General features: G+C 37.3%; 1 protein-coding gene across 3 annotated transcripts in view; it reads right to left on the minus strand.

The window, feature by feature from the left end:
• Positions 1-1,339: 1,339 nt before the first annotated feature.
• The window catches only part of MYOF (myoferlin), a 103,626-nt gene continuing 79,104 nt past the window's right edge, over positions 1,340-25,861 (minus strand). For 2 of the 3 annotated variants that reach the window (XM_007431764.3, XM_025168908.2), the window contains 18 exons: positions 24,780-24,945; positions 23,609-23,685; positions 18,572-18,583; positions 18,007-18,105; positions 17,298-17,423; positions 15,170-15,325; positions 14,580-14,671; positions 13,503-13,673; positions 10,941-11,089; positions 10,222-10,361; positions 9,099-9,187; positions 8,800-8,895; positions 8,410-8,551; positions 5,676-5,775; positions 5,355-5,548; positions 4,565-4,674; positions 2,879-3,026; positions 1,340-2,019 (listed from right to left, as the gene is read on the minus strand). In XM_007431764.3, coding sequence (XP_007431826.1) covers positions 1,975-2,019; positions 2,879-3,026; positions 4,565-4,674; positions 5,355-5,548; positions 5,676-5,775; positions 8,410-8,551; positions 8,800-8,895; positions 9,099-9,187; positions 10,222-10,361; positions 10,941-11,089; positions 13,503-13,673; positions 14,580-14,671; positions 15,170-15,325; positions 17,298-17,423; positions 18,007-18,105; positions 18,572-18,583; positions 23,609-23,685; positions 24,780-24,945 — 2,112 coding nt within the window. In that variant the 3' untranslated portion in view covers positions 1,340-1,974. Of the gene's footprint in view, positions 2,020-2,878; positions 3,027-4,564; positions 4,675-5,354; positions 5,549-5,675; positions 5,776-8,409; positions 8,552-8,799; positions 8,896-9,098; positions 9,188-10,221; positions 10,362-10,940; positions 11,090-13,502; positions 13,674-14,579; positions 14,672-15,169; positions 15,326-17,297; positions 17,424-18,006; positions 18,106-18,571; positions 18,584-23,608; positions 23,686-24,779; positions 24,946-25,861 lie in introns of those variants that run through there. The other variant, XR_015793560.1, reaches the window with a different exon arrangement.

The following is a 25,861-nucleotide window of genomic DNA, read 5'->3' on the forward strand; positions in this document are numbered from 1 at the left end:
TGACCTACGACGACTCTACAACTTCCCGACTGTGCCCTGATGATGCTTCTGCCTGCTGCTTGGAACTTTTGCTTACCAGGATCTTGCTTGTAAGTTTCCAAGTGATTCAGGATTGTTTGAGACTGTGTGTGCATCTGCATACACACCCTGCCTGACACTGTTGTAATTACTCAAAACCAAGTAAAGCCTTGAACTGCACTTCATGTGTATGCGTGTGTGTCACGTTCAGCCACTGAAAAAGCAATATATTCGAGAAAATTGCAGAGGAACATCACACAGCTTTGAAGTCCTGGAGAAAAACAAAGAAGCAGTTGGAATATGAGTGCATCAACAATTCTAAGTTAAAGTGTATTTACCAATTCCAGATTTGGAGTTGGTATGGGCAGTGTGCTCAGATTATCCCTAGTAGCGCTACATTGCTAACGTGGTGTATAAACATATAGCATACTCTCCATATGCAGACTTATGGAAGGCATGGCAGCACCTCATGGGGTCAGAGGCTGGGCTAATTTCGAGCACAGGGTGGTGTTCACCAAGCACCACACCATTAGTCTATGTCCAAGTTTAAACTTAGTCGGACTGACAGGTAACAGGTGGGGAAAAGGGGCTGCAAGGTACATTAGGAGAGCTCCCTCCTGCTTTCCCCATGTCTCCCCACCCTCTTTAGCATTTCCTACCTGTTAGGTTAATTTTATACCCACAGTTCAAAATTATGTGTTGACAGATGGCTATACCCACCATGTAATCATCTGTCAAAACTCAACTGACTACACTCCATCCCACATTAAGGAGAGTGATTGGTGATTGTTTTCCCGCCAGCTGGTGACACTTGGTCAGAGTGGAAAATGAAGCTGGGGGGGGGGGCGTATCATTAGGCCCTTGCTTTAAGTTGCCCCAAGCACAACATAATTGAACACAACTTTTGGTGACATAATTACTATGATCAGATAGGGATCAGTAATGGGAGTTGCAAATTTTATATATTTGGTACGTTTTTCTGCTGTCTCCAGGATATGTTAAGGCAGGCTTTTAATGGTTTGGGATCATATCTGAGGGAGTCTTTGTCTCAGTACATCCCTAAACATTTATAGGGAATTATATCTTGTGGATTCCTCTGACTCTCATGCCTTATGTCCTTTAAGACTCCCTCTATCAGTGTTACTTTGATTATTACTGTATGTTCTAAATTTAATTAATATTTATTTTACTATTCTATTTTGCTTCTTATGGATTGTAACCTGCCAGTAGAACCTCTGAATAGTATCTGGACAATAAATATTTTAAATAAACTGAGTACCACATCTGTATTTTGCTAAAGACAATAACCACAAAAGTAAACTGAAAGTTTGTTTGGCTTTATTTCACTGTTTTGTTCATATAGCTGAACCATAGCAAAGTGAAGCTCAGTGCTGTTATTATGATCTTTTAAAATACCCTATTCATACCACTAGTGAACCATTTTATTGCACTTTCTTTTGTAAGAATATGTAGCATCTGTTTTTTCCCTCATAAATGTAAGAGGCACAATTTCAAACTGCTCATGATTAAAATAAACTTTTGAAGTCTGCAGTCCTATTCCACTTACTTGGAAGCGAGTCCCTATGAAACTCAAAGGAATTACTTGCCAGTAGACGTGTATAAGATTACAGTGTGAATAGAGTACATCTTTAAAAGAAAGGTAAAACTGAAACAAATAATGAAAGATATATTGAGAAAACTGTTGTTTGAGAACAAAGAAGACAGATCATTTTATCATCTTTCGGCTATCAAAGTCATAATTCAGGAATCATAGTCACTTTCAGCTGTCATTACTCAAAACATCTTGGATAACACTTGAATTCACATAAATGGTCCTTTTCCTGGTGCAAAACTCAGAAGATCAGAGACAGACATATAATTTGATGTGGTTGTTCAATTTGGCCCAAAGGTTGTATGACCTCGTTTCAAAGTCAAGCTTCAAGAACAATATCTTCCTTAATGAGCTGAAAATGGATTCACAATCTTCATTGAAATGTAGTTCTACAAAAATAAAAAGAAGCCAAAATGAATTCTACACATTTAATCATGTATGGTAGTTTTTAACTCACAAGCGTTCAGCTAAAATCACTCCAAAATATAAAATGTTTTAAAGAAAAAGGATAGGCATATTGTGGGGCTTAGCCAATCGTCCCCTATGCACTGATGGACATTTGTAAACATACTCCTTTTCTGCACACAGGTTAGGTTCAAAAAGCTCTTGCTTTGGTGATACATTTAACTTGCTTTCAGAACAGCATATACAAACATTATGGCAGGGAACTGATCCTTAATGTGATCTTGATACAGTGCTACAATAATTAATTAATCAAATTACTATTTTAGTTTTACAGAATCATAGAGATTCTAATTAGCCTAATTACTCTTAGTTTAATTAGTCTAATTACTGTTACAGTTTCACAGAATCATAGAAACGGTAGGGATCTTGAAAGTTATCTAATACTAACCAATACATGATATATAGTACTGTGGGAAGCAATATATCTTATCTACTAAATCAATTTATTGTTAAAAAGGTATCTTCTCACACCTTGTGACATTTGAATCGGATTATTTAGTTATCGCCTTATTGGTACCACATATTATTCAATATAAAATATCTCATACTTTGAACATGTGTAAAGTAATAGCCTAATTAAAGCAATAATGACTTGATTTAGATTTTAATCCATTTAAAAAGTACTCATTTTGCTCAGTAAAATTAAAAACATATACCTTCCTATCAATGCCTATTGGAGCCAAGATGAAGGAATGTTTGTCTGTGGTCAAGTGCATAAATATATAACCTGATTATCAACTTAACCAACTTGAGATGAAAAAGATACAAATAGAAAATACATACTGGCAAGGAATACAGAAGGATTGCTACAAATAAAAGCACAATCAGCAGAATGATGATCCCAATGAAGACCCACTTAAATCTCCGCCACACAATAAATTTCATTGTCTTGCATGGATTTGTGAACCAAAGGAAGGATGTATCTGGCCGGCTGTGGAAGGAAGGAAGGTCCAATTAGTGACATAGCTTTGATATAGTTGACTATGTGTGCAGAAATTATGACTTTAAAAATCTAGTATAAAATATCTTCTGTTTATAAAATGAAATAATCGATCACTCAGAGCTTGGATTTTGGATTTAGTGTCTGAATACTATTACTGCTCTGTTGAACGCAAGAATCCAGTAGATATTCAACTGCGCTTTCTGGCTGGAAAGAGACAAGACCACTCAGCTTCACACCTTTGGCTTTGGTTTGCCTCCTAACCACTCCCCCGCCCTTTGGAATGCTGGAGTGCCTGACTGCTGTCTTGTACATGTCGAAAACAATGTGAACGTGCTGCAGCCTGGGGGCACTACACAACCAGCTTACTCTCTTGAAATCTCTTCCTCTTCAATCTCTCCACTCTGCAAGGTGGGAGGGAGGAAAAAAGCAAGCAATTTCAGTAGGTAATCTCTCCTTTGCCTGACCCTTTCCCACTGCCGGTGTGAGCCATTGCTCTTGATGTATAGAAGAGCAAACAGCTTACTCTCTTGAAATCCCTCTCCAATCCCTCTGCTCTGCAGGGGGGGTGGGAAGGGTCTGTAAGAGAGATTGCCTACAGAAATCGTCTGCTCCCTCCCATCCCCAGCAGAGCAGAGAGATTGGAGAGGAAGAGATTTCAAGAGAGTAAGCTGTTTGCATGGTGCGCTTGCAGCTTCCAGCCCTGGACTGCCGGCGTGATTGCATTGCTTTTGATGTGTAGAATAGCAAATAGCTGGCTCTCATGCAATCCCTTCCTCTCCAATCTCTTTGCTCTGCAAGAGGGGGGGGGAAGAAAAAACGCAGGACAGGCACAGGACGTGTACTGACTCTAATGGCGGTCATGTGATTGAGGGATGCTGTGAAGGTCGAAAATGGGCTGTATAGTCATTTTTTCAGCACCATTGTAACTTTGAAAGGTCATTGAACCAATGGCTGGTAGGTGAGGACTACCCGTATATTTGTGTAAATGCTCAATTTTTCCAGGTTATGTGCTTAAAAAGAATGTTTATTTCTCTCCCATAGCTCTCATCTCCAAATGCCCACTACTATTTATATTACAGTTTTTAAAAGTAAGGTTTGCCCAACAATGATCATTTTAATGTAATTTTCCAAGTTACAAATGAGAAGTTGTGCAATACAGAAATGAATTCCAACTGTCTCCAGTAAGGTCAAACCTTTAGGGTGGACTATGCATTAAAGCAGTGTCTCTCAACCTGACCCTTCCCAATCCCCTCCTCATACTGGCTGGGGATTTCTGGGAGTTGAAGTCCACCCATCTTCAAGTTGCCAAGGTTGAGAAACACTGCATTAAAGCAAAGGTCACTGGACCGCTGAGAGCCAAACTAAGCAGGTGTAGTCACTGAAATGATTCTCTTTTTAAAGCTTTAAGTTTCCCTGGACGTGACCTTCCCAAGATATTTCCAAGGCTTATAAACAAACATGTCAACATGCTGGGAGGCCAATCTGCAAGATATTAACCTTAAAATAAAAAGAGGAAAACATCTTACTTTGGCAGGTCTAGTTTGGGGTTCATATTAGGTTCATCTCTTCCTTTGCCAGCCGGCCGTTCATCAATGTCTTTTTCACCAAGGACTTCCAGAGTCATTTCAACTTTACCCTTTAAATAAATAAAAATATTATCAAGAATTTTATAGTACCACACTGTAATGCTTTTATTCATGATGTTCAGTGTTGCACACGCAGATTTCAACCCCATCTCCAAATGTGATCTAGATCAGTGTTTCTCAATCTCAGCAACTTTAAGACGTGTGGATTTCAGTTCCCAGAATTCCCCAGCCAGATTCTCCCCAGGAGACTCCCCCAACCCAGATTTTGTGAGTGTGTGATATGGGTGTGGGTGTGCATTAGTTGCACTGATTTTCACTGCATATTGGTACTTCTGGGAATTAATCTTGATAATCAATTCAATCTCTGCTCCTTTGGTATTTGGGGCAAGAAACAGTTAGTAGACAGCTTCTGGATTCTGTCCCTTCCTCATGGTCTAGTGTGGAGGAGAGTAGGCAAAGAAATGGGATATCCAGAAGTGGAGTGGATTTTATAAAACAACTCATACAAAAATCTTGGAAGTATAAATCTCAAGACAAATGAAAAGAAAGTCCCATGGAAGGAGTGGCCAGGCATAGAACTGCTGTTTTATTTATTTAATTATTTTTAAATGTTGTGTACAGTACTCCCCTTCAAGACCAAGTTAAATCTGTTGTGAGGAAGAAGAGTAATCAAAGTTTGAGAGGCAAAAGGAAAACCCCAGTAATTAAAGGAGTATTAACAGAACCTTACAGCCAAAATACGGGAGCCATCTTTTTCTACGTAGCACGGCCACCATCCCCTCATGGATTTCTGTTCAAACAGTGAAGCAGTCTTAACAGTCTTATGCAAACTCATTGGCTTGTATTCTGGAATCATGTCTAAACTGCACTTTTGTGAAACCTTCGCTGGCACCACTGTGTTGTGTAAATCAAGTTCAACAAAACCTAAAGAAAAAGAGGAGGGGCAGGGAAAGAGAACTGGGTCATTATCTCAGGATATTTTGGCTCACAGAACTTCAGGATATTTGGGGCATATCTCTCTCCCCCTCATCCCAAAATACTATATACATACCCAGATAATCGTCCAAGGAAAATTTATCATTATCCCATATCTGAATAAGCAGCTTGGGTGGAATTCTGAATTCGGTGTTGTCAAGACTCCAGAAGTGTTCCTAAGAACCAGAATCAGAGCAGTGGGAGACTAAGCAAGGAGTTTATAGTATATTTCCCTCACTATCTTTTGCAGAAGTGCTCTTAGCATCACCCATCTACCACTCTCCATCATTTCAGTTCTGAGTGAAGAAACTCTACTGTGATGGAATGGAATTATGAAGGCCAGGCTCAGGGCAAAAAACATTTTCTTTCATCTCCTGAGGAACGTGGGAGATACAAGAGGATGAAACTGGCACCTCTCTGAGGAATTCACAATGTTGTGGCTGGCATTACTTGGGAGCTGGGGTTTCAGTCTGGGAAGATTCTTGCTAGAGGTTGTAGCTAATAAACATAGCTGGACTGAATTTACATGGTCTCTTGGAGTTCCTTGGGCTAGGCCTGACATCATGAGCCTGGCCTTCATAATTCCATTCCATCACATCTACAGAGATTAGAAGGATCAACTGTATTTCAAGGTAATGAAGGGAGGGAGGTCATCAGATATGGGGTTGGCTAGCCCCTTAGAGGCCTGGTGTTGCTTCCATCGGCCTCCCGGATTTTTCCTTTTTCCTTTCCCTTTTATTCTTTGTAGATGTGTCCTCTTATAAATTTTAACTGTATATTTATTTATCGTTTTAATATGTTGTAAGCTGCCCAGAGTCCCCCATTGGGGGGAGATGGGCGGGGACAAGTTTAATAAATAAATAAAATAAATAATGTGTACATTAGAAGCCAGTGGTACTCTGCCCACTGAAAGCTGGTTAAATACCAATACTTTAATGGCCAAGTATAAAACATACACAAGGAATTTATCTTCGGTGATAACAGCAAAATCAACGGTGCGTTTGGATAAGAGCAAAAAAAAGACCACATGGTATTCACCAAAGCAATGGCACGAGGGAAAAAACTATTCTGATGTCTGGATGTTTTAACATAAGGAGCTCTATGGCGCCATCCTGAAGGAAGAAGTTGGAACAGATTGTACCCAGGATGAGAAGAGTCTGCAGATATCCTCTCTGCCCTCCTTTTGACCCTCACAGTATATAGTTCTTCTACAGAAGGCAGATGGATTGCAATGATCCTTTCTGCAGACTTAACTATTCGTTGGAGTCTGAGTCTGTCCTGTTTGGTTGCAGAACCAAACCAGACAGTTATAGAGGAGCAGATAACAGACTCAATGATTCCTCTGTAAAACTGCACCAAGAGCTCCTGGGATAATTTAAACTTCCTAAGTTGCCGCAGGAAAAACATCCTTTGCTGTGCCTTTTTAATAATAGCTGTAATGTTATACGTCCATTTCAGGTCTTGGGAAAGTATAGAGCCCAGGAACCTGAAGGACTCTACCACTGATACTAGACTGTTAAGTATAGTAAGGGGAGGAATAGGAGAAGGATTCTTTCTAAAGTCCACAATCATCTCCACGGTCTTAAGTGTATTCAGTAAACACTTTGTATTCAAGGAAAACACACATAAACTAGATCCAGCCACTGGATTTTTCCCCTCTTGTAACTAGCCACAGTACAAACAAATCCTTGGCAACTTATTTTTTCTATGTGTCCCTGTGACAGTGCCACATGATCCTGGGAAAAGACACGGCTTTTGAAGGAGTTGCAGACAGGTGCCAGGTGTGTGCCCCTTTTTGCCTTCTAATCTGAAGTGCTGAACAGTCCCCTGTTTACGGATTAGGAGCAATTTCCTGAATTGTGCCTGGACAATCACTAACAATCCGTGCTGAACTTTCAGCACATCATGCACTCCCTAACCCTTGTATCAGTTAGTAGCCTTGCTGCCACATTTTGCAAAGTTACGCAAAACAGAATGAGAATTAGGAGGAGGGTCTTTTCTGTGAAACCCCCCTCCTCCAGATTTGGGATGCCTCCTTTGTTGGCCTTGGAAAGGATTTTGAAGGCTCATTTGTTCTGACTCATTTTTAAATCATTTGTTATATTTTACTTAGTTTTTTTAAATCATGTATTGAGGATAGTTTTTCACTGTTTTCAATATCTGATGATGTATTTTGTATTTCTGAATTTCAGTTTTTGAAAGCTTTTGCCTGAAAATTGAGTTTCCCTTCCATTAAACATTGCTAGAGTAAAAAAAAGGGGGGAAAGCATTTTTAAAGATAGAGAAATAAATACTAGCTAGCAAGGTGGGGCAGGCACTCACTGTGATGACAGGGAAGATTGCCCACTGACAAGCATAACCACTCTTAAAGTTAGTTGTCTTATATTTCTAGACTATTATCTTGTACCATGTAATATCTCTCAAATGAGACATTACATGACAAGCATATTTGATTGCCGCTGTTCTAAATGAAAAATGGGCATGAAAGAACAGTAAAGGGACGAGCTGTGTTCCTTTCGTTTCTATTTCCTATTCAAAATTGCCCTTCCCACATACCTTCTCCTTGTTTTTCATCCTTAGGGAAAAATATTAATGCATAATTCTTTTCTTCTAAGGATGAAAAAGTGGCCGAGTGGTAAATCAGAGAAGCAGGGCAAGGCTAAAAGGTCTCTCATCCTTCTGCCTGCAGATCTGTGTCCTATGGTTTTCACAGCTACATTAAAACAAATACAAGCTTGGAGGAACATTACACACTCATTCTCACGTGTAGTAGTTACTGCAGAGTTTTCATTCGTGTCCAGGAATGATACCTTTTTTGAAACTGTGCAGAGTTGCTCCGCTGGAAAATACTCAAAAGGAAAAATAAATCTCCAGTTGAAGTTCCCCTCCCCATCAAGGGACCTATAATGGACATCTGTTTTCTGTTTGTTTTCTTCGTAGCCAGACATCCATCTGAAAGGCAAAAGCAAGCAGATTGGGCTGTGCAGTCTATGGAACTGACTAATCCTTCTAATTTAAGAACACTGTACAGCCTTGCAGCCAAATTTATGATTATTGACAATATGACCAAATGACTGAATATGAATATTGAATGAATATTCATTCCAAAGGTTCCAACTGATTGCAGTGCAAAGTGACCAGTGTCAGTATTACTAAACAAGAGTTTCCTATTTTCAATGTCATGCAAAAGGCATCCTTACCCTTTTACATAGATGTCACTCATTTCTTCCCCTGTGATGCTTTTCTCATCCAGGATGACATCCTTGGTGTTCCAAATAATCACCCGTAGCTCATATCTGTAATGCAAGATGTGGAAAGAATAAAGCGGTAAGGTTTAATGCTCTCATGGTTGCCTCCATCTGAGTTCAGCGATGGTGACCCTGGGCAGCACAAGTGAACAGAATACAATGCAAACCTTTCGTTCACCTCAGATTTGAAAGGATCAATGTTTCTGGGCCACGAAAAAGCATGCTAGTAAACGTCAGCCAAGTTTACTCACTTTTTAGCCTTGCGAGGGATGATGTTAAAAGGAGGACCTGGTGGGCCCAAGCTTTTGGGAAAAACATCCACCCACATTTGAAGCTTTCCCTGTATCAGTAAGACAATGATCACGTCAAGCTTTATTTTAAAAACAGAAGAAAAGAAAACCCATCTCTTAACATGCTAGTATTCTAATCTGATGACATGTACTGGATGCATAACACCTTAGAATTCACTTTGCATGCCCATGTCATATTTGGCTGGGTTGTCTTGAACAGGAGTCCCACCCAACTCTTTTATATTCAAAGGACAAGCTATGGTTGAAACCAATGGGTTTTTCAAAAACATTTTGCAATATAATACAGAGCAGTGGGGAACAAGGAAAGAAGACCATTCATAGGATCCAGTCAAAAGAGCCTTTTAGACCCTGACTCATAATATCATCATAATAATACGCAATGGGATTTTAACTTTAACCCTCAGAAGCATCCTTCACACGCTACTTCCCATAATGATGATCATCTGATTATTATTATTATATATTTCTACTATTTATTTTATTTTGTGTACTATATTTCACTTTTTAGCAGATTGAAATCCTACTAAATACTAGGTGGCTAGCCAACAAAATTTGTGACCCAACAAATCAAGTATGTTTACTTTGATTTAAAATCCAAATGAATTACATTGGTTTAAATGGGATGCTTAAGCATAACATTTAAAGGTCTCCCACTAAAATTATGTGATTCAGATATTTCTATCTTTGGCTGGATTGTGCCCATAAAACTGGATATTATTTATTGATTTGTTAGATTTATATCTTCCTTTTTGTTCAGAAACTCAAGACAGCATTATTAACTATACCATATAACAGTGTTTCCCAACCTTGGCAACTTTAACACGTGTGGACTTCAACTCCCAGATTTCCCCAGCCAGCATGGCTGGCTGGGGAATTCTGGGAGTTGAAGTCCACACGTGTTAAAGTTGCCAAGGTTGGGAAATGCTGTCATATAATATTACCGACAAAAGGAGGATACAGGAGTAGATAGGTATCCAACTCTACGGTAGGAATCATTTTGTATCTAGCTATACCAAGAATTTGCATCTCATGAACAGAAAGTAAACCAAAAAATGTGCATTACTTGTGGAATGTTGGGCTGGAAAGTACTGCGCAGGGTTCTGGTTTCCACATGCTCCGGCACCAAGCCCTGAGTTCTGAGAATGTGAAGAGCCAGTCTTTCTTCTCCAGATCCAAGATGCTCATGCAACATTTTGTTTACCTCTGAAATAAAGTGAAACAATGAAAGTCATGAGGAACTCACCACCAAAGATTGAAAGGAACAGATATTCCCATCTGCATATTGTTTTTCATATCTATGTAGACATGATGCCTTAAATCTAAAATATACGGATTTCAGACTCGGAGCGCACTTTATGCAAACATTTTTTCACTTTTCCCTAGCATACTAGAGAAAAGTCCCACTGAGCATTGCTAAGCAGGCATACCAAATCATAACCACTGACATAAAGGTAGTCCTTGTTTAGCAATGTCCTCATTTAGCGACTGTTTGCAGTTACGAAGGTGATGACAAGGTAACTTTGCGACCAATCCTCGCATTTATGACTTTTGCAGGTCTCTAAAGCAAAGGAAAGCTGAACTAAGATCATAAGCACAGTCACAATTTCACTTAGCAACCACTTAACAATGAAGTTGCCGGTCCCAATTGTGGTTGCTAAACAAGGACTACCTGTAAATGCAGCACTACCTTCTCTATTAATACATAGTTAAAAGCATAATGGTGGTAAATGGAGACTTGACAAATATAAATCATTAACATTCAGTAAATAGGGGAGGACTCACCAAATTCTTCCAAAGTATAGTCTCTTCCCGCATAACTAATCTTTTTTCCATTTTCAGAGAGGACTGGAGGACGATGGCCTTTAACTCTGGCTATATTTTGCAAAAGTTGTGTTGGTTTTAATTGGTCTCTCCAGGTATTGATACCTGATCTTTATAGGAAACAAAATACAGTTTTGGACATACCTACTTTGATTACCCTTAGATATGATTGTTTTAAAATTCTACTGGTTGGGAAAAAAAGAACAAGGTGGGCGGGTGGGCGGGTGGGAGGAAGGAAGGAAGGAAGGAAGGAAGGAAGGAAGGAAGGAAGGAAGGAAGGAAGGAAAAGAAAAAAAAGCAGTACCATCAAAATGACAAATAATGTAAGATTTTTAAAAATTCATTAATTTTTCTTAATTTGTTTTAAATACATTTTTCTGGATACTTAGATTTTTTGCAGGCATTGACGCATATATGGAATTTCTTAAAAAGGTTTCTACATTGATTTTCCCATATCCCATCTCTTATCTATAAACAAATACTTAAAGCCTTATCATTCAGTCCTGATGTCAGCAAAAGTCCATTAAGGGTTACCAGAGATAACAACATATCTATTTTAACCTTGATCAGATAAACCAACTTTATATTCCTTCTTTTTACTTCTAATAACCTTGATCTTTAGTCCCTTCAAATAATGTTCCAGAACTTGATTTCTGTACATTTTTTCTTTGTCTCTTCTCACAAAATTCTTCAAAGCTTTAACAAGTCTCTTTTGTAAATCCAGGATATAAGAAAATTATCCAGGTCACTCTCTTGGTTTGTTACTTGTATATCCCTTTTAATTATTAAGACATCAGCCAGTTTCATTTGTATGTCCAGTGTAGCATCTTTTCCACGCCATTCTTGTAGCCTGCCATTTTTAAATGCACTTTCAAATTAGTCTCAATCTTTTCAAGTAAAACTTGTTCCTCTTCCATAACATGTTTTAAACACAGTATATCTATAATGGCAGATACTCTTAAAATTAACTTCTGGGTCCACTGGACATATTGAAGGGTATTTTTGAACAATTTTAAATATTTTGCTTCATTCTGTATTTGTAAGTCAAATTTAAGTCTTCTTCTCCTTTAATTGTAATCTTTAGTTCCTCTAGTTCCCTCTAGTGTCCAATTTTTAAAGTCTTATCTTTTTATTTTTTTAAAAAAGAATTCAAAACAAAAACATTTTTCCATGGGAAGAATTCTTACAGTTAATTCCAAAATCTTATTTCAAATTTATCTGGACCCTTGATCAGTTTGTAACTTTCTAAAATCAAAGTTTTAATCACCCTTTTGCTGTTTATTCCAAAAAATATGTATGTGTATATATTAAGTCTTTAAATTCTGGTTTTATATGACAATTGGCAATTTAAACAAAGAAATACAATAATAAACCTAATTACAGTGAGACCTATCAGAACCAAGATAATGCTTTTAATAACATTGTTTTCAAAGGAAGGCATTTAGTAATCTCTTTATCCACTTTCATTGTTTGCATAGGGGTAAGGGATGAATAGATCAGGGTAAATTCACTCCCATTTATCTACTTCCTGATCTGTATTTTTTTTTCCTTTAAATTTTTAATAAAAATCTAGAGACAACATTATTTGGCAATTTTAAGAGCAGAAGGGTAGGATTTAAGAAGTATGAAGGATCAAGGATTTCTGTATGCATGTGTGTATGTATGTATATGTCTTTGTGTGTAGGAAAACTGCAGGAGAAGTCGTTTCTGGAAGAAGGGTGTTTTTTTGGGTGTGATCATGTGGGACACATTTATTTGTTTCTTCCCAAGGGCATATGGAAAGATACCATGTAAAGGGGCTCAGGACAGTGTCCATCCTTTGGGACATTATAAGATAACTCTGAAAACAGAGTTCTTAGATTTGGACAAGGCCAATTTAGTGTCAGGGGAGAAGCTAGCAAAAGAAAGATCAAGTTTGAAAAAGGACTGCACTCAGTTTGGGGCTGCAGAGAAGAACATTTCAGAAAAAATGTTCTTCCCCCCAGTGCACCCCTATGGGAGAGCCATTTGCGCAGAACTTTGGAACATTGCTGTGTCAGCTATCCTAACATCACTCCCACCTGACACAGAATGGAGTGTATGCAGTCCATACTGTGCTTCCCAGTGCACCCATACGTAGAAACACACAGATGCAGCAGAAGAACAGAAAAGCACATAGAGATGAAAGAAGTTACTTTGTTATGCAGAAGAAAATACAGACCTGCTTCTAAAGAAGTTGGAAAGAATTCCAGAAACCATACACTGAATTCTTTCCACACCTTGTTATAGTTTAAAAGAAATAAGTACACAGAATTCCAATCATACCACACATCTTAAAAAAATAAATCAGATTAAGGGAAAGATTAATGCTAGCCCACCTAGATTTTTTAAGAATAGACTGATTTATTGGATGACCAATTGGCGAGTCTGGTGGTCAATCACATTCTAGGTGACTTCCACCCTAGGATTAAGCCCAGGACTTGATCTCAGCAGGACTGATGGAGGACTTCTTTCATGTATCTAATTAGGATAGCAAAGACTTACGTGCAGTATTGTTGTGGTATCCCACAGTGAGGTCCAAAGCGGGAGAGGAATCTGTTTTCCAGATCAATTGTGGTTTCACCAACTTTTTCATCTCGAGTCAGCAGATCATAGTCATAGACGGAAATTTTCAAATCCTTCTCTTGAGGCAAGAAGCAGCTCAGTTCATACATTCTAAATGCAGAAATGGCTAGTAGATTTCAACTCCAGAAAAGTGATATTGAAAAGATGAGCAAAGCCCACAAAACTATTACTAACACTACTCATACAACGAAGTAGTTTTAAGCGCTGTTATTTAAAACGAAAGAGTGAGATTCCAGTTCTTGAAAGGCTATTACAGGGAGAGGGTATGGATTTATTCTACATAATGTCCAAGGGTAGGACAAGAACTGAAACTTTACTGAGGAGATCCAGACTCAGAATGAGGAGGAATTTCCTGACCATGAGAGTTATTAAACAATAAGAACAGTCTGCTTCTTCGAGATATGGGTGCTGCATCATTGGACGTTTACAAGCAAAGGTTGGACAGCCATTTGTCTAGAAAATTATAAGAATTCCTGCCTTGGGCAGGGGGTTGGATTAAAAGGCCTCCAAAGTCCCTTCACAACCATATGATTCTATGAAAAATACTTCTTCAGTTATCAGAGCGTGCAGATACAGCTGACTTGTAAGCAGTATATCATTCTATTAAATCAGTAAGAATTAAACTTTCCATTGTTTCCCAAAATCTTCCTTTAAATGCACTTCCAGAGTACCTCTGTTTCTACAGGTATCAGAAGAACATTTAAAACAAAGGAGCTTTTTCTCATTTGGGAACAATTGTTCTATCACATCTCTTCTCTGTGTTTTAATCCAACCAAGGATCTTCTCTAGATAAAATGACAGAAATGACAGAAAAACAAAAACAAAAACCAGAAAAACATGTCACACTTTCCCTCTCTTCTCACACACACTTATTTTTTCATATGTTAAAATAAATTCACAATTATTTCTTTCCCTGTTTTAACAGGATGATCCCAATCTGGTATTCTGTACCCAAATTCTAATTACAAGAGAAGGAGGAAGGTTTTAGTTACCTACCTGCCAAAAATTGGATTCAGCGTATTGGGAATGTAATGATCTCTATCCTCAATAGTTTTTTTGCCTAAGCTGATCTTAATGTAAGGATCACACTATTTGGAAACAAACAAACAAAAAAGATATTAATCTTAATAATAATAATATTGTTAAAAAAAGATGTTTTAACATTCATTGGTAGACTGATCTAAGAGACGTTATAAATATTAAATTCATGGCTATTCAGGACACAAAAAAATTCTAAATTTCCAAAGATTTCAATGGAGGAGTCAGCTATGTTCTCACATCCTTTCACTTATTTGCCAGGGAACTGCTGATGCTGCAACTTGCAGTGAGATCTACTTATGTTGCATTTAATTGCTGCATCGGAGCATTAATTTCAGAATCTTTCTCTCATTCATTCCCTTCACACCTCTGCGAGACAGATTGTGCTGAGTGCCGTTTTATAGAAACCTCTAGCGAAACTCCGTTATTTAGGAACATTTCATACCGTATCATTTTATATTTATTCATTCCTGTCATTCCACCTCATTATTTCCCAGTTAGTGCAGCAATGCTCTAATCAGTACTACTGGCTGGAGACATTAACTTACCAGTCCATTATTATCCTTAGGTTGGAGCATTAAGGCTCGTACTATATAAATCCGTACAATACACTCTTGAGGTCCACTGTCTGGTAATTCACGGAACTGCCGAGGAGGAGGTGATACAGTTGGATCATCTGGTAGTGTATAGATCCGGAAGGAGCCCTAATAAATCACATGAATACTAGTAAATAAGCCAAAACAAGCCCTTTTACCTGGGGAATAAGCAAGGAATGTATAATTATATATTACATTTATTATTTATTAAAATGGTATCCTGCCATAATATGCAATTATACCACATTAATTATTTTCATTAAAAAACTCTTATACCTTCACAAGATTTGTCTTGATCTATTCATATTGTTCTGAATACAAAATGAGAATTCATTTTCATTAACATTTCTCATTGAGAAAGTATGTCTTCGGAAATATTAATGTCTATAAGCCAAACATGAAAACATATCTGGATAACTCTCTTTTTTTTATTATTGATGCTGTGGTGAATGTGTTGAATGCAAACCCAACTCTACATTCATTTGACAGCCAATGTTTCAATCAATATTCAGAGGGAGAGATGCTCTATCACATGTGCAAAAGCCTGATTTTCCCTAACTCTTTCCTTTTGGCTAGATTTAGGAGATTTGAATCTAATTCCAGGGAAATGGAGCAAGAAGTTGGACTTGAGTTGGGACAACATTTCCCCAATAGCTCTGTTAGATGTCTGGAATTATCCCAAGAAACTGGGGGAGGTCTAAGGCAAAGCAGCAGAGGATTTTGCTTCAGAGGATTCTATTTAAAAAGAAATAGGTAATAAGTAATCCAGTTTAGGCAGAATACTATATTAGAGTTTTGATTTTATTCTTCTGTGGGTGTATTCTACTTAAGTCTTTTTGGCCTGTGTTTTTAGTTCACTGCACAAAAGGAGCATTCTGTGGAATATCTGATGGCTGCCAAGAAGGCTTATGTCACTTTTTATTAACGTCTTGTGAGCTGAAATTTAATTTGAAAGCAGAACCCTTCCCTAGCTCATTAATTTTAACAAAGCATAATCATCCTGTACCATGCTGAGACAATAGCATATATCTTGGTAAATAAGAGTCCATATAGTCTAGGTTTTTAAAATAAAGTTTGATTTTGTTTATTTCAGGTGAGATTGGTCTATCTCCCAAGGACAGGAAGTAATGTAATTTTTAGCTATATGCCTATAAGCTACAGGGTCAGGATATTGTACTAATTTTTTTTTCATTGTTATCCTTTTATATGCCAGAAGGACAACAGAGGTCATGGGAATCAGTCTCTTTCCATAGACCAAGTTAGGAGGGAGGATACCAAGAAAAGATATGGAAGATATGAAGTGACAGCAGTAACTATCAAACAACTATGCCTGAGTAGGAAGTTGGGCCAGGGTGTGTAGTCCCAGGGCATTTCTGAGAGAGGAGATTTGAAACCTTCAGCCATTTACCCTGTGGGCTGCTGCTACAGCTGTGTTCCCTTGAGATAATCTGACAGGAATATGAATAATTCATGGGGGAAATCAGTGATAACTGAAAGCCAAGAGTTAGAAGGGTTTCTTTTTGTTTGCTTCTCTCTCTTTCTCTTTGCAGCTTCTTTTCTACCTTACTGTTTTTTGACTATCTATCTATCTATCTATCAATCAATCAATCAATCAATCAAATTTATATAGCCACCCATCTCACCAATGTGACTCTGGGTGGTGCACAATAAAACAAACATTTAAAAACAAGTCTAAAATAACCATTAAAAACAATTAAACATGAATATAAATAAAACCATGGGAGAATAGACCAACATTCTACACACAGTACAACCATTTCACAGGCTCCCTATTTTCTCTAGGTTTTTCCAGACAAGACTTTTATTGAGCAGACATTCATTCCTCAGTCATGGAGTTTTACCGCTGACCCAGATGATGTCTATCATTTGTACCCATCATGTTTTTCCTGCTGCTTCTCTTTTTCTTTTTCACAGATCTGTTCAAGAGGAAATATGGAATAATTGCACTGTGTATTTTGACTGCATTCTCAGTGGGCTGATGTGGAGAGACAAAACCAATGTACCCCACTCTTGTACCTAAAAATATAACTTGTTTGTTGTTTTCACTGTCATTCTGTACCTTAAATTCTCCTACAACTGTAGGGTCATCATTTTCTTCTGTTTTACCTCGATACAACTTGAAAGTATCACAGAAGTCTGTTAAACCCCTGAAGTCAGGTACATTCTCGAGTTCACAGTTGTAAACCTACAAACAAAAGTGAAGTGCCATTATTAAAAGAAATGTGGTGTACACATTAATGACGGATACTGAGAAATTTAAAATAGTGAAACATGTTCCCAGCTTCAAACAAAAATGATGATTTGGGGAAAATATTTAATTGTATCTGGGAAAGAATTCTTGACAATAGGGTAAAAAAAATCAGATTATTCAAATAATAAAGCAGTGAGTAACAGCATAAAAAGCCATTTTGGTGTAGTTGTTAAGACACTGAGTTAGAAACTGGGAGATGGTGAGTTTGGGCCAGTCATACCCTCTCAGCCCTAGGAAGCAGGCAAGGGCAAACATTGCCAAGAAAAGTGCAGGGACTTATCCAGGCAGTCGCCAGGAGTCAACAATGACTTGAAGCCCCCCCCCCCAAAAAAAGTAACAGTGTTATAATACTGCAGATTATCATTTAGAGATAAGGCCCCTACTACATTTTTTTTTTTTTCTAAAAAGGATGAATTGGGCCAAAAAATGTACTGATCTAAAACCTAGTTATTTTTAAACATTGCTATTTTAAACTCAGCAGCAAAGGCACATCCATAAAATTCACTGGAATAAATACCTTTAATGTATCATATCCTTTCTGAATGTACTGTCCACATTTTTCAGTATCTCCTATGGAAGCATAAAATTTGCTCCACCAGTCCACAATTTCTTCTTCCTAAAGATGGTCAATAACAAATAAAAAAAATTAGAAGGGAGCAATCACAATTTCTAGGATAATTATTTTAGCTATACCGTACATGTACTTTCCCCAATTTGGTGTCTTCCTGCTATATTAGATTACAGTTCCTTAAGCCACACCCAAAATGTTTTCTCCCTCTCTTCTGTGATGTAAACCTCTGCCAGGTCAAAGAGGTAGAGAATTAGGGTTAAGGTTTGAAGCTTCTTTGTGAAAAATAAAACTTAATAAAATGCACCAACATTATACAATAGGATACATTGTAGGGTCGTATTCAGTTAACCCAGTATTTTTCACCAAGAAGTTCTAATTTCTTTGTACATGTAAAGCTATTTCCCAAATGAAGGGACCACAACAGCTTTTTTCAATTAAGTAATGCATATTAAATTCATGCATGCAAAAAATAGTATCGATAACTCAAACCACAGAGATTTGATTCAATTACCTTTTCTGTGAGCTGCTCATGGAAACACATCCAGGGGTGGGTCGGTGGGGGAAACCAAAGCAGAATGATTAAAACTGAACCAAACATTTCTATTTTGTACAACAGATAAACATTATAGAAGATAAAATGTGATTTTATGGATATATTTTCAGATAATATGTTTTTATTTGTCTCTGAACATTGTCCGTGTATTAATTAGTGAAGTGGAATAGGTTTATTCAGATCCACCAGACTTGTTATAATTTAACAATTCCATAAGTCTTGTCAAATGATGATAAATAGAAAAGGATAAAAAAAAATCATGTCTTGAAATTATCACCAGGACACATCTGGATTATCCCAAGAATCAGAGGATTGATTGATTTATTTAGGAACATCAAATAATTAAGACTAGATCAATAGTCTATTTCTCTGAAAGAGGAGAAGAATTAGGAGCATAATGATCATATACTGCTTATTTTTAATTTCACAGACATTGTATGTCATGCGTCACAGGAATTCCAAACAGCTTGCATTATTTTGTCCTTCTGACTATGCTTAGTCCTACAACAACCTTTTTGAACAATATACAGTAAAATTCTATGAATTGCATCCCACTGAATTTGACAAGATTTATTTCCAGATAAGAATGCATAACAAGACCTATTTTGCTTTATTATTTTAATACTGTATGAAATCTGCAATTTAACACATATTCTCAGTGTATAGTACTTGTATTTTTCTGTGTTGTTACAGGTAAGATAGTTTATCTTTTAAGAAAACCATTATACAACTTTATTTGGAAACAAGATTAACTGGTAATTTAAACGTTTCTTAAATTTGTAAAACCAGATTATATTTGCAATTTTTTCCCCTAAATATTTACCAAAAAATAATCATGTTGGGGCAGTATTGTTACACTGCAGATGATTGTATAAGTTTCCTCTCTCTATACCCTGTAATCCTGCCAGCCCAGGTGGCTCTAAGGTCAACGCAAAGAGTTAGAGAAGAGGGCGATGTCCTAAGCAGCTTGCCCCATGCCCTTAAACTTGTCTGCTGCCTTCAGACAAGGCAGGCACTCTGTCCCATGGGCAATGATGAAGAACAACTGAACTTTTCTACGTGGACAGGAAGTGGGTGCCATTTTGCTTTCTGCCGCAGGTGGAAAAGTGTCCCATGTAGCCCTGGATGTATTCTCCACCAGCAGAAATTCTCCAGTTCCTTTTCATAGTAGAAATCCTCTACATGATTGCCCCAAAGTTCTGCTTTCTAACCCCTTGGACAGGTGTTATTATTAAGGCACCAACTTTTTTAAAAAATGTATTTTTAGAGATGAAGACTATAATGTCTTTTACCTTAGGAAATGAATATTGACCTACGTCCTAGAGTATCAAATGAATACCTAGAATGATTTTTAGGGATTAGTGATAGAAGATCTTGAGGAAAGTTGGCTGAAATTCTGCCAGACTCTATAGACTGGTAGATGGCAATTCTATGAATGGCTGCCCTGACATATCAGGGATGGGGGAATCTAAGAATGGGAACAACTGGAATAAACAACACTGTGTTAGGTCAATCATGTTTGGGGCAGCTAATATAGGCAACTTCCTATGTTTAATTTGATGTTATAAATTGGAAATATTTATACATGAATTTGTTTCCCATTTCTACCAACACAACATGACTATTTGCTTTAGCTGTCTTACAGCTAGATATCTTTGTCCAGTGTGGGAAGCTTATAAGCAGGTCATGAAGCTAACAGGTCAACACTCCTTTATGTCCCCAGTATCTGATAAAATATACAGTACAGGTAGTCCCCAGTTTAAGAACAAGTTCCATTTGCAAGGTCTGTCCTTAAGTTGCATTTATACATAAGCCAGAGCAGTGTTATTGTATAATACTGTATAAGTAGTATTGTGTAATGAACTCGAACCATCATGTATTTAACTCAAATTTTGCTACAATAGGCTCCGTTCTTAACTATGGGTCGTCCTTAAATTGGGTGTTCTTAACCCAGGGGCTACCTGTATGTATGTATGTCTGTATGTTTATATCTTGCCTTTCCTTCCTCCAGTTTTCCACTACAGCAAAACCTCTATGAGGAAGGTTGAGCTGAGCTTTACAGCTTTTAACAAAAGAAGGATATTCTGTAAATTATTCCTTATAGTTATTCCTGAAAACTACTATTTTCTTGGATTATTCTGCAGAAGTCTTTGAACAGGCTTCCACAGCAAAATACAATTTCTAGGTAGGAACCCAGTTGATGATAGAACCCATAAGCAATCAGTGTGTGCACCAAAAGATCCTCCAACAACGTATTATACACTTAGTGATCTGAGGTTTTGGAGAAACCATGTACAAAAATGATCAGTACCATATTTTGTTCTCCAATGGTAGAAAAAAGATCTGTTATATCAAGCCATACAATTTTGTTTTAATAGACTGCAATTCTATGTCCATTTAGATGCGGGTCTATCCCTCTGAATTCACTGGACTCATTTCTGAGTATGCACACATAGTGTTTTAGTATTAGCATGCAAATCAGATGACACATGTTAGTGGCAACACATCTGTATGAATGCAACTTCTCCCATTCACAGTAAAAGGTGTAGTTCGCAGTTGCCTCAACTGTGACAATGGAAATGTTTCTCAATTTTGCATCAAACTGGAACTTTTATTTTTCTCCAAAACCTTCCTGTGCAGAATATTGAAAAGAGGCATGAAAGCTTAATGATAAAAGCATCTAAGGTGAATAATCCCCATGCATTTTTTTTCAACTATACATACATGTACTGTTGTTGAAGCCATTTTGCTGAGTGCAGCTGACATACTGCTTAAGCACTAGAAATTGGAATGTAGTTTGTGAAAGCTCTGCATCTGTTACACTAGTCTGAGATCTGCATATCCATTCTGTTCCAGTAAAAACTGGAACGTTGCATCTTTAAAGGAACATTCAGCTCCAAACAAATATATGAAATGAGATTTAAGCATCCCTTGGCTTTTAAATACCTTTACCATGAACATGGAATTCCATGTCTTAATTCCAAGTCTTCATGGCTAGATACCAGTCAAAATATTCTATATATAAAAATGTAACTATTAATGATAATTATCTGTCAATCTGCCTTGTGTCTGAAGCTGCAAATCTAGAAAAGTTCCAATCATAACAATTGCTGGAAATATAGTGCAAAGATTATGCAGCACCTTCTGTTGCAGATTTGTATCAATGGTTTCCACCAAAAGCAACTCAGGAATGTATGTTGGCCTTTAAAAGATTTATAAATCATCTATTATGCTTTCTTGAAATGCCTTAAAGTGATCCTTATTTCATTTAAAGAAGGCACTATACCTTACTATCTTGTCATTATTTATTTCAGGTATCCTGTAATACATTAATCTAAGCATTTAGAATGTAGATGCCATTCTACAGTCAATTCCTGAAGTCACTTTGGCATATTTAATTGCTTTACATTGAGTTGGACTAGGGATCCTTGTAGTCCAGTGTTACTGTTCTGACTGGTAGTGGCTGAACAGAGCCTTAAGTAGGAATCTTTTCAGCTGCTCTCCTGGAATCCTTATAGTTGGAGAAGCCAGGAGTTGAACTTAGCATCTTCTTATGCTGTTTGTAACATGTGCAAACATCTGATTCATTTGGCTAAAAGACAAAAGGTAGGAGCCAAAGATCCACATTCTTTTTATAGGGAGCTATGTCTGGCTTTTTTTCTAAAAATTTCCACAAGAAAATATTTGAGTTTATCTCTATAGATGAGCTATTTAGCCTTTAAATTATCTTACATTTTTGGAATCTCCTATAGAGAAAAATATTCTTAAGATGTTTGCTGCTTAGAGTCTCCAGAAGAATAACTAGGAAATATAACCTCTTTGCTTTCAGTCATAATTCTGGTAACATATGCTCTGGTAATGCAAAGTTAGCAATAAACAGTAGCAGTCATAAGCACACACAATGAAGTAATGCCCGATATTTCTTAATAATATCAATGACCAATCTCTTCCAATTGCTGTAGTGAATGAGACTAAATGCTACAATAGAGAAATGGATTAGCTGCAAGAAAACATAGCTCTAAAATTAATTCTGTTATAACTTGGGGCATTTAGAGTAACAATATGATTGGCTCTTTCCACAGAATATAGTTAAAGGGCAGTTCCCTGTAGCAAAGACTGAATGGGATAGAGAGAGGAATTCTTAAAGCAAGATGAACATGGTTTTAAACCCCTGCAATTACAGAAAGAAAATAAATAAATCACCAAATTAAAATGTTGATGTTTCTGAATTAAATATCTAATGTCAAATATTTTCATCATTTAGCTGTACAAGCTAAAATAATCCCTTTAGCATTGGTGTTTAGTCTCATATTTGTCTGTGATCAGTCTAGGAACTATCTATCTAACTGTAGTCAAACAGTGATTATTTTACAGAAAACAATATGGAGGATATTGATAGGAAATATGCTTGAATGTTGAACATCCATGTCCATTTCAAATTTATGCTGTGGCATTTCACACAAATATTCATTTTGTCATGCAGCTGTCATTTTTTTCCAATGGTATCTGACAGGGGGAGCGCTCCCACATTTAGCCAAATTTAATAAATATTTTAGGTGATTTTAGAAGATAAGCCTTCCAACTGCCAGTTCAATTTATCAGTCGATTCACTGAAGAGCAGATATGATCTAAAACTATTGGCCAACAGTTCAGGAACTGCAGACACACAGAAGACAGACAATAATTGACATCAGCCCTCCCTAGCTGATGACCTCCAAATGTGTTGGTCTTCAGTTCCAATAAGACGCCATCAGATGATCATCATCATGACTGGAGAAATCCAACACACCTGAAGAGCACCAAGTTGGGAAACCTGATTTACACATACAAAAAACCTGATTTACACACAGAAGACAACAGAGTGATTAACACACACACCGGCTAGAGAGAACACATTAGCCTCCAACAACTTTTACAGATAAAATCTGTATGCATGCCAAAAAAAACCCCAAATGAACCCAACCATGGAAGAATGAATGTACATAAGAAGTTTACCTGAGTTGTTAATAAGGGTTGTGTATCTTCCACTTCTATTACTACATCTCGCCGAGGTGCAGCTGCTAGAATACTAACTGCAGATAAAACATTTCATTAAGCCAAGAAACATGAGAGGCAGATTTATAATTAGTTTGGGAGTCATAATTCCAGCTTTTATTTTGCTTAATTCTTTGCTCTCCTATTTTCTTCCACTGGATGGAAGAATCTAGAGAACTGGGCTAGTGATGCCTAAAACTGGAAGAAACTATCCTTCCTTCTTCTAAATCAGTATTTTTCAAGCATGGCAACTTCAAGATGAGTGGATTTCAACTCCCAGAATTCCCCAGCCAGCATGGCATGGGGGGGCATGGCATGGCAACTTCAAGATGAGTGGATTTCAACTCCCAGAATTCTGGGAGTTGAAGTCCACACATCTTAAAGTTGCCAAGTTTGAAAAACACTGTTCTAAATGAATTGTATTTTGGGGAGTTAACTGCCAAATTGCTCAGGGAGCTGGCTACCCAAAAGACAGGATATAAATTTATAAATCAGTGTTTATTTTAGACCAGAGAATGTTTTCTATATTCAAACTCTAAGTGCAGTTGCTTGTATAGTCAAAATACCCCATTCTTACAAGATGGAAGTATCACCAAGCTTGGGGGAACCCCATAATCTTATAGGTGAAAGGAAGCACATTCAGTTGCTCAGGAACAATCAGAAAACTTGTGGGGCAAGAGAGTGGAATGGATGGTCTGTATTTGAGCCCCCACTGCAACATTCTGTTTGAGACTTCCCTTTAATGAAGTTAAATGCAGAACTTTATATGCTAGAATTTAAAAAATCAGACCAAATTATAGTAGGAGCAATAAAAGCAACCTCACTCATCCTTGTTATACGTTCAAAGCCATGACTGTTAATGGTTATTCATGCTGTGGCTTCATTTTGAACATTCTTTCTCAATGAATAATACTGATTTTTCCCCAGTTTGCCAAGCACTGACAACCTAAACATATCAAAAATACGTAATTAATAATGTAGCTTCATAAAAGTATTGAAGTATCACCAAAGTTTAGTTGTGTTGATTTATTTCAAGGGGGTTTGTGTAACAATGTTGTCAACAGACCATCTTAATAGTAGCAAGACTGGGAGAACAGTTGATGAAAAATGTCTATTTTTATGGGAACTCTACCTTTCATCTGGGGTGCAATGTCTTCTTTAGTAGCATAAGGATCACAGCGATAATTCTCCAGCAAATCAATGGTACATTGCCCCACGATAGGTTTACGGCCAAACTGCCTGTGATCTATCACTTTAAGAACTAGTGATGGAGTGTACAATTCTTCTTTGGGCAACAGCTAGTAAAAACAAACAAAATATTTACTATTGCTTACATTTAAAACCAATTACAAAAATACATATAACACAGGGGCATCTGTGGCAGGGAGGAGGAAAAGCCTAGATAATTAAAACTACAGTACCCCTTTTTTTCATGTATGTCAACACATATAAAAAGGGGTGGGGCTTTGATGACATAGTTGCAGCTGCCATCTTGACTTTTTTTTTAATCCCCTGAGGAAGACATTTATAGATAGATTGGGAGAACAATGTGGAGATTTTAGTTTTAGTTCCCCTCTCTGGTGAAAATCAACGTCCACATTCTAAAGTCAAAATGGACAACCCTGGGGAATCCAATCACAGACCTCTTATGTCTCCTAGTTTCGTTCTTAGAAGAAATAGCTAAATCAGAAACAAATTACTTCAATCCATTTTGCTGCCTCAATTCCATTAAGTCAACAAAATAATACAGTTTTATATAGAGATGGGAGAGTATGTTGTGATTTTTGCTTCGTCTTATGTCCAGGGAAGAAGGGATACAGAAGTTAATGCTTTTGAGATAGTGGTGCATGTAAACAGATCAAGCGTTTAGCAGGGAAGGGAGATCTACTGGATATTGCTTGACTTTCTGCAATATACCCACTTGGTGATTTGCATCTGCATACATTTATAATAATGATATCTGTGCTATATGAATTCAACACTCCATCTCATATGTCTTCCCATCTGCTTCTGAATGAGGATGCAGAGGTACAACCATACTGCAACTGAAGCTGTTCTCAGTTAAAGACAGAAATAGTTCAGAATGCTTAAATTTCTGCTCTTGGCAATTTCCAGGGTAAATATATGTATCAACATACATATTTGTTCTATTTTCTCCTTCATGATCAATATATACTCAAAATGTGCAATACAGTTTTGCTATAAGGTCTTTGC

The sequence above is a fragment of the Python bivittatus genome, unplaced genomic scaffold (assembly GCF_059951505.1).
Source record: "Python bivittatus isolate LINGU-HERP-01145 unplaced genomic scaffold, Pbiv_v1 ctg000780_np1212, whole genome shotgun sequence".
NCBI classification, from domain to species: domain Eukaryota; kingdom Metazoa; phylum Chordata; class Lepidosauria; order Squamata; family Pythonidae; genus Python; species Python bivittatus.